Source organism: Festucalex cinctus, chromosome 9 (assembly GCF_051991245.1).
Source record: "Festucalex cinctus isolate MCC-2025b chromosome 9, RoL_Fcin_1.0, whole genome shotgun sequence".
In the NCBI taxonomy this organism is placed as follows: domain Eukaryota; kingdom Metazoa; phylum Chordata; class Actinopteri; order Syngnathiformes; family Syngnathidae; genus Festucalex; species Festucalex cinctus.
In genome coordinates, this window is record NC_135419.1 from 13,764,799 (window position 1) to 13,774,422 (window position 9,624).

General features: G+C 38.7%; 1 protein-coding gene across 1 annotated transcript; it reads left to right on the forward strand.

Annotated features, from left to right (window-relative positions):
* The first annotated feature begins 201 nt into the window (after positions 1 to 201).
* On the forward strand, positions 202 to 9,619 carry sfxn1 (sideroflexin 1). The gene is made up of 11 exons (XM_077531377.1): positions 202 to 311; positions 2,266 to 2,438; positions 2,510 to 2,680; positions 3,379 to 3,477; positions 3,551 to 3,626; positions 3,927 to 4,012; positions 5,228 to 5,355; positions 5,440 to 5,489; positions 5,621 to 5,670; positions 6,693 to 6,740; positions 6,819 to 9,619. Exons 2-11 carry the CDS (start codon positions 2,275 to 2,277, stop codon positions 6,913 to 6,915), a joined length of 969 nt encoding a protein of 322 aa, XP_077387503.1. The 5' UTR covers positions 202 to 311; positions 2,266 to 2,274; the 3' UTR covers positions 6,916 to 9,619.
* Positions 9,620 to 9,624: the final 5 nt, after the last annotated feature.

The window sequence follows — 9,624 nt, forward strand, 5'->3', positions numbered from 1 at the left end:
TGACGGCGCACTACCGGAAGTTGTATTTAAAATAAAATCATGTTCAGGTCACCGCAAACGTTAAAGCGAAATTTTCAACCACACCTGTTCGTAAATGATTTTAATTATTTGCGCAACAGAATTCAGATATGATCCCGCCACGTTTATCCTCACATTGGGTCGAGTATTTCCCCTCACTTTTAATTTGTCGTCTGGCTGCTTCCGGTGTGGGGGGGGGTGTGCGATGTGGCCGTGTGAGTGTGACTGCTCGCTAAATTAGCTGGCTGCAGCCTTTCAGGGATACCTCACGGAGCACCGGAGCCCTCAGCGCAGTAAGTATTCCGTTTTTCAAAGTCCAAATGAAATGTGTTGGTGTCAGGTGGCAGGGATACAGCAAGAGTGTGTGTGCGCGTGCGCGCGTTGAGGTTATGTTGATGTGGCGCCTACATACATACTAGTTGAATCCTGGACGCACAGCTGCCCGCACCGCCGAATTCATCTTCGCTTGTAATGGAATATTTTTCATTTATTTATTTTTTAATACATTTTCCCCCATTGTTTTGTCTCAAGACCCGGTCCAGATCAGACTGGTTTGGGTCCGGTTGTCACCTAGAGCGTGTTTAGCACTTCCCAGAGGTAGGGGTGAAGAACCTCATCCTTACAAAATAACGAAAATAATAATAATTAAAAAAAAAAAAAAAATGAAGGTGAAATGTGCTATGATATTGATCTCACGCAAGCAATTGGTGGTTAATGTGTAGCCACGCAGGCCCGCTGTGATTGGCGGAGAGTGAGGGCACAAGCAACCAAGAGCTTGCAGATCACTCGGTCCAAAGTTCATCCTTCCACATAACCTTCATTAGGAATTAAAAGTATTGATTAACGCGGCGTGAGGGCAACCCGCGCTTAACATCATAAAGTACAGCATCAAGCAATAAGTGGCCTTTGCGCGTGCGCGCGCGCGAGGTTCCAACCCGTGAGAGTTTAATTCAATTTAAAGAGACCGCACATGCAGCGAGCTGCACATTAGTGTTTCATGTGTCAGTCAATCCGACCAGCAGCCATGTTTGGTGCAATTCCAGGAGGAGTTTCATCATCCTGCAGCAAATCCTTGCGGAGACTTTTAAGTTTGGAGTGAAAATGGTTAAAAACCAGATCAGACTGCTGGAGCCATGCGCACAACATGTTCATGGCAGTGCTGGCCAGTTTTATCTGGCTGTGTGTGTGTGTCTGCTCATATCCACAAGCTGTAATGTATGCATCAAAGATCTTAATAATTAATGTGTCATCATGTGCATTCAAACACTTTAAAGGTGTTTGAGTGGATGTATGGAAAAGCAAGCGTAGCCATGTTAAAATATTTATTTCAACATCTGTATTTTTATTTTTTTTTTAAGTTTGATTTACAGCAGCAACACCTATCAGTTATATAGTGAAAATTAGTGAGGAAATTACTCCCTAAAAAGGTTTATTATTTCCTATATATGCCATAAGGTGGCAGCAAAGCAGCACTCTTGGCTAAATGAAGCTCCTCAACTCACCTCAACGTAGTTCATTGGCATCAAGAGGCCACAAAATGGTGCCAAAGCAACACTATTACTGGCATGAGCAAAAAAAAAAAAAAAAAAAAAACGCAACTAGATGTGGGTTTACTGTATTTTTTTTTTAAACAGTCTGACTTTACAGTATTTACTTATTGAAAAAAAATACACAGTGTTGTAAAACAATTTTTTTTTAAAAATGACCAAAACTAACATTTATTTCATTCAATTCAGACATTCAATCACAGAAAACTAAAACTAATACTGAAATTAGTAAGAACTAAACTAAAAGTATTTTCAGGAAGAAAAATAAACTGCACTAAAAACTAATTAAAACTTAATATAAAAATAAAAAGTAATAATAATAATAATAATAATAATAATAATAAAAACTTAATATAAAAATAAAAAGCCAAAACCAAATAAAAACTATTCTGGGGGGGGGGAAAAAACAAACTATTATAACCCTTTTAGTAGTGTTAATTTCGTCAACAAAAACTGAACAAGAATAATTTCGTCAACACACATTTTTCACCGGACTAAAACTAGACTAGACTAGACTAAACCCTCATTAATAAACAATAACTGGGACTAAATCAGCATGCGTTTTCGTTGACGAATGAACACTACCCGCTAATAAAGGACAAGCAAAATAAAGGACAAGCAATCCAGAAAATAAATCAATGGATGGCCTTTTTTTGTTTGTTTTTTGTTAACTGACATAAAAAGAATTTCCTTTCACCAGATAAAAAAAATGGCTGCAGAGCTCCCCACATCCATAAACATCAACGAGCCCCGATGGGACCAGAGCACATTTGTGGGCCGCGCCAAGCATTTCTTCACCGTCACGGACCCGCGCAACGTCCTCCTCACCAACCAACAGCTAGAACGCGCGCACAAAATCATCACCGACTACAGGTGAGACGGCCGCAGCTGCTGCCAAAACCACCAGATCCAGAATTGTGATCCAGATGTTTCCCGTCTCCCAGAAAAGGAATTGTGTCGCCGGGGCTGACGGAAGACGAACTGTGGCGAGCCAAATATGTATTTGACTCCGCTTTCCATCCGGATACCGGCGAGAAGATGATCCTGATTGGCCGCATGTCAGCGCAGGTTCCCATGAACATGACCATCACTGGATGCATGATGACATTTTACAAGTAAGAACAACGTGCTAATAATTAGTGCATTGTAGCCACTTTTTGATAATTTAACAGGGAACTAAAGGCTAAATATTTCCTAACAATAATTTGTTATATATCGCTCACTAGTCTAAACACCATATTTTGTCGAATATTGCATTTGTAGAATAAGAATTGAGCAGATTAATCAATACATGTTCATATTTTTTTTCTTATACCACCCTAGTCTGCTGTCTTCTAAAATTGATGTCAAAGTGCCCTTAGGCTCGCATTGCCAATGTCAGAGCTCACCTGCTTTCTGGGTTTGGTCATGTAATGTTCGCAATGCGAGCCCGAGGGCACTTGGACATTACATTATGTTCCTGTCTGTATCAACATTGAGGTACTACAACAAATATTTAATATACAATAGGGGTGATTTAAAAGATGTGAGTGCAACGAATTGAAGCAAAGTGAAAATTTTATGCAGTCACAGCTTTTTTTAAATCGAAACAAATTTTCCAGTTCAAATAGTATTTTTGTTAAACCCTAAGAGATACTGTAGACAGCTGCATAGCTAGCTCGATAGCTAGCTAGCTAGATAGCGCTCAAGCTAGCTCTTGAGGTATCTATCTCGATAGCTAGCTAGCTAGCTAGCGTGATCGATAGACACCAATGTAGACACCAATGTATGAGGAACTGTTAAGTGTTCATTGTTTGTTTCCCACATTATCCAGGACCACTCCAGCTGTGTTGTTCTGGCAGTGGATCAATCAGTCTTTCAACGCAATCGTGAACTACACCAACAGGAGCGGCGACGCTCCCATCACAGTCAAGTACGTCAACATCATGCCCAAATCCCATGTGAACCCTCTCGTTCACCGTTGATGTGTTTCTCTCGTCCCGCAGTCAGCTTGGCACAGCGTACGTATCGGCTACCACCGGGGCAGTAGCCACCGCTCTAGGACTTAACGCACTAACAAAGGTATCATCATCATCATCTAACTTCATTCTACTTCTCATTTTAACGGGCTGACCTCAAACTCTCGGGTAGTGCTGACATGATGTTAGCCGCGCACAAATAGCCTCTTTGTATGAGAGGAGCCTAATTATTTACGGGGTCGTGCTCTGGAATCGGCGTGTCTCCCTGCCAGCTCAGTGTTATTCATGCTGATTTATGCTCGGGAAGCTTGAATGCGTACATCATTGCAGAGATGGGACTTGTTTCCTGCTGTGTGTGTGTTTTTTTTTTTTTTTTTTTAAAGCTTCTTCTCTCCCGCTACAGCACGTCTCACCTCTGATTGGACGCTTTGTTCCGTTCGCTGCTGTCGCCGCTGCCAATTGCATCAACATCCCGCTGATGAGGCAAAGGTAAGATGTGAAGAATTGACCTAAAGACATATCAACTCTTGAATAGTTACCCATTTTGTGCACACACACAACAAATGAGACAATGTGTCAATTAGAGTACAAGTGTATAAAGCAAAGTGACGCCATGAAATATCACAGTCGCACCCTGGTTATTTACGGGGGGGAATCCTACTGGAAACTCACAATGCTGTTTACTAAGATAGGGTTCAACTTAAAAAGAAGAAATACAGTACAGTGGAACCACTGAACACAATAAATTTTAACTAATTTAAACTAACTAACTAATAGAAATATTAGGTTCCAAGGTCAAATTCTCACAATCATTACTAGGGAAGGAACAACTAAAAATGTCAGAGTATGATATCTTCACAGAATGCCAGTCATGTGAAGAATAGGCATATATGTCCATATTGGACACAAAATACATACGGTACTGCTTAATGTTCTACCAGTAATTATATTTTACAACCAAAATGTTCAAGTGAACTCCTGTTTAAGTTTACTGTGAAACTAAACACACAGAATTGCATATATTATGTAGTTAATTGAAATATAACACACGTTTTTCGTAATTGCTAGCTTATTGTCAAACTCATTTGATGAGCTAGCAAGAATTAGCATGAGAACTCACAAGATGGACTTTCCATAAAATAAAGAATATTCACAAACAGACACTGTGGTAACACACACACACATATAGTTAATATCATAATACTCACAGACATACTGAAACTTCTTCCTACTCGAAAAATGAGTCATATTAATAAGTTCATTGCTACTTTCTTCCCCTCTTTTTATAGTAACACAGGTGTGTATGCGCCACACTGCCCCTCAGAGGTCAAGGCATGCATAGCGCTTTGAATTTAGCCAAAGTTGACAGCAGAGGGCAACGTTTCACTTCAAGACACCAACACTAGTGGTGTTTTGTTTGTTTTTGTAATGAGATACTCTTATTTACTTTTTTTTTTTTTGCTTTATGAACACTAACAATGTACATGAACAATATTAAATTACAAAAATTCATTCAAATAAAACTTGTTATATCCCTAATCACTACATGATTTCAAACTACAATAGGGTCCGAAAGGTTTAACATTTTTCTGTACATGTTCCCCACTGAAAGTCTTTGTCGTTCAGATGCTGTAAAATGTCATGAAAACTAAGAATCAACACTTTTAAATGTTGGAGTTTTGTGTCTTTGCTTCTTGTCCTCAGAGAACTGAAACACGGCATTCCCATAACAGACGAGAACGACAACAGGATAGGAGAGTCGACCAAAGCGGCACAGCAGGCCATCTCTCAGGTTGTGGTCTCAAGGATCCTCATGGCCTCTCCGGGAATGGGTACAAGGATCTACTTTCTATAACCAAGATGACTTTTTTTTTTTTTTTTTTGCCGCCAAATCAATTTCCTTATTTTCTTTTTAGCCATTCCGCCCTTTTTAATGAACCATTTGGAGAAGAAGGCCTTTCTGAGGGTAAGAAGTTCACATCGACTAACTAGCGAGAGTCAGACGATGTTTACAGTGAGAAGAAGTAGGAATGAGGAATTCACTTGCCTTGAATTTATGCCTTTCATTTGTTTCTTTCTCATGCATGCGTCTTTCAGAGGTTCCCATGGATGAGTGCACCAATTCAAGTCAGCCTGGTGGGATTCTGGTGAGTGGTCTCTGATACTCAACCAGCTTAGCCAGCGTTTATTCCATAAAACATGTTACACTTTGTTTATTTCATTCACCAAGGTTAAAAAAAAATAAAAATAAAAATAAATCCCGAACGACGAACAAAAGGGAAAACAGGCACGTTTCAAGTGTCATAAATAGTGTAAAAAGAAGTTACTCACCGTTCTAGACTTGAATTATAAAGCGTGATACATCTCATGCATCAGTTTTCACCATTCCTACATCTAAACTTAATCACAGAAAAAAAAAATAAGTAAAAACATTTACAAAAATATTGGGACACCATCAAACCACATTCCTAATTTCCATTTTTTTTTCTTTTTATTTAATTTCTTATTTTTCGTGTTCTTGGGTCCCTTGAAAGGTGCTACGAATATAAATTTGACATTATTATTATTATTTTAACCATAAAGATAGTAACATTAACTTTAATAAAGGTGCATTCTTTGGATGAAAGCAGCTCAAACTAACAATTTTAAATGTATTTCCAGAAAATGTCAAATTTGTACAGAGCCCCTAAGGTCACATGGTGGGGAAAAAAAAACGCGTTCTCTCGCAAAGTTTGCAGAGGACACGTTTTTATTATTTTTTATTTTTTATTTTTTAACAAGTTAATGTACTTCCGGGTCATCTTCCGTGTGACCAAAAACGACGAGGATGGAACGTTTAAACATGAAACAAAGCAGTGGGAAAGCTTTCCCGAAGCGACAAGGATGGAGCGTGTAGTTTCCCACTGCTTTGTTGTTTACACGCTCCATCCTCGTCACTTTTGGTCGCATGGAAGATGACCCAGAAGTGTTTACGGAGCAACTTTGCGTTCCCAAGCAAAGATTGTGATAAACGCAAACGTTTTAGTGAGGGAACGCAATCTTTGAGAGAGAACGCAAAGTGTTTTGCGAGGGAACGCAAAGTTGTTGTTTTTTTTTACACCATGTCACCTTAGGGGCTCCGTAAATTTGGACATTGTTTCGCTCTTCACAACTTCGTTTACGTTTTTAGCCTGGTGTTTGCGACTCCACTGTGCTGCGCGTTGTTCCCCCAGAAGAGGTGAGTGAAAGGCTTCAATCAGGATAAAATTAGGAAAGACTGCAATTTTAGTAACACTGTACGCGTGCATCCTCTAAGCTCTATGTCGGTGAGTCGCCTGGAGCCCGAGCTGCAAGAGAAGATCCGGGCCAGCCACCCGGGCCTGGAGAGAGTCTACTTCAACAAGGGTCTATGAGAGTGCCGCCCACCACATAGTCCAAACGCCGCCATGACCAGGTTGCCGACCCCCCCATCATTAAGTGTGCCAAAGTTGAGTTTGCGTCTGGTTATTTCACACCGACAGTATTTCCGTCATTCTGTCAACAATAGTGAGAATTGTACTTTCGTTAACTGACATTTTTGATGTGTGCAGTATATTTTTTTTTACTTAATTATTCAAAAATCTTGAAGTTGTGCCAAATCCACATTACCTCAACCAGCTGTTTTAATACATTGCTATCCCCCAATCGCTTTATTTTTGCCAAATGAGTGACCACTGAAAAAGGCTTTATCTACATACAGGGAGCCATGCTTTTTAAAATGGCGGCGACCAGTAATGGACCGACATGGTGCTATTTCAATATCCTCACGATCCATTTTTGTCATAGTATTTATTCTGCTTAACAAACAAGCGCCAGCAACCACTCCACATGACATTTAGGAACACATTTATTCTGTTTAGCAAACCGTATTTCCTCTTATTGCGGCTGGGGGGGAGTGAATTTAAACCGCTTTGTGTCAACATGTGGTTAGCATAAATGCTAGTGGCTATATTTCATGTATTTGCTAATCCATCCATCCATTTTCTGAACCGTTTGCTCCTCACAAGGGTCGCTGGAGCCTATCCCAGCTGGCTATGGGCAACAGGCGGCGTACACCCTGAACTTGTTGCCAGCCAACTTGTATTTGCTAATATTGTGCTAAAAACTCATTCCTGTTACTCAAATGAGGAATATTAATTTAGAAGTAAAAACAAAGACAAAACAAAACGAATGAAAAACTAAAAATGGCTGATTTGAAGTTAAAAAAAACTAAAGTATTATGATTATTGTTAGTGGTTAGCATAAATGCTAGTGGCTATATTTTATGTATTTACTAATATTGTGCTAAAAACTCATTCCTGTTACTCAAATAAGGAATATTAATTTAGAAGAAAAAAAAAAGACATGAAACGCTAAAAATGGCTGATTTAAAGTAAAAAAAAAAAAAAAACTAAAGTATTATGCGCGAGCTACAATAAGCGAATGACATCGAGCTAGTGGAATGGCCCATTTAAATTTGAGGCAATTTGGCTGTTTGTTTTTTTTAAATATAATGAATTGCAAGCATCAAATTGTGACTGTATCGGCAAATACTTTAAATGATTCAGTTGCAAAAACGACAATTATTTTTTTTTTTTTTATTCTGAAAGGGTAAATAAAACGAGTCTTCAATTTCACAAGCGGGATTCATTCACTCAGTCTAGCCGAGGCTGTTATTTGATTAAGTACGGTAACAACTGCTCATTTAAAATACGTCATGTCATGCCTTATATAAGTTAATTGACACGTTTTAGGCAGTATCCCGTGGGGAAAAATCAACACAAAGTACTTAGATTTTGGTGAATTTGAACTATTTGGTTTTATAATAGTCGAGTAGGTTGATGTCACTTTTTGGTTATAATTTGGAGTCCTTTATAGAACTGAGTATTTGGCACACTAACCAAATACTGGGGGGGTCCTCGGCTTACGATGACCATAATAGAATTTATCATCACGTGCCCAGTTAAAGCCGTACTTAGTGTTTTATAGTTACGTCAAAGTGGTTTTTCTACAAATATTGACAGTATTTCTGACTTAACGACTGCACTAGCATATCTTAATTATAGACTACGCAATGTCTCCATGTGCATACAAAATTCGGTTATGTCGCCGCCATACGAACACTGTCAGAAACCGAGGACCCCCGTACGCACTTAAGATAATTTTTGTACATTATTCACACACTGTTCTAACATGTTCTCATTATTGTATGAACCTCTTGCAGTGTTATATAAAGTTTCAGACTGAAAGTAGAGTATTGAATATTAGAACAAGCAAGCACCAGCTCGCCTACCTGAACTGTACTGGTCACTTTTTTAGTCATCCAGCACATGAAGATCCTGAAAATCAGGGATGACAAAAAACAATAACAAAGGTACAAAACTCGCAAGCAAAAATGTAAATTGATATTCTCTAATGTAGCGATCAAGTGTTAGTTGTAACAAATTAATCCAATGAACGTAAATGCTAATATGTTCGTGAACTTCGATTCCATCGCTCATCATCTATGTGATCACTGTAAAGATGTTTAATAGTCTCTCAATCGAATATTGTTGTATTGTATGACAAACTGGATTGAAAATAGTGTTTCCAGATAAATGTTTCCAGCTGATATGATGTGACTTATGTTCTTGTCATCTTGAAGGTGAACTGAATGTATCGTTTTCCTGCTACAGACAAGTCTTGGTCCACAAAAGCACAATGTTGGAAATGCTGACATGAAATGCTGCACTTTTTTGTTTCTTTTTTGCGTTCAATCACCATAGTGTTGTTTAGTTGATCTCTGACCAGCTGAGGGAGTAGCACAAAAAAAATTCCTATTTTTATGTTTACTTGACATTTCTTGTATTGATTTTCTTAACATAATTGTATCCAATAAGAGCTAATCCCTCTTTCTTGCTGTATATCACAAACTACTACACAAGCTAGTGGAAACTGTCAACTAAAAATACAGCCCAAGTGATCATGTAAGGGAATCAGTCAGAAGATTTATGTATTTCTGAAAATTATATGGCATTTGGTTGTGCAGTTCACTGACTCAATGTGATCTTCATGTGGAATAATAAAGAGCGCCACCTTTAGGCACTTGACAGAAGACAGGCTAG

Bases quoted from the DNA above. Each gene is read 5' to 3' on its own strand.
- sfxn1 (XM_077531377.1), top strand. From the start codon at position 2,275: ATGGCTGCAGAGCTCCCCACATCCATAAACATCAACGAGCCCCGATGG. The intron at 3,478-3,550 runs GTACGTCAACAT...CTCGTCCCGCAG, and splicing joins GACGCTCCCATCACAGTCAA to TCAGCTTGGCACAGCGTACG. The intron at 5,671-6,692 runs GTGAGTGGTCTC...TTACGTTTTTAG, and splicing joins GTCAGCCTGGTGGGATTCTG to CCTGGTGTTTGCGACTCCAC.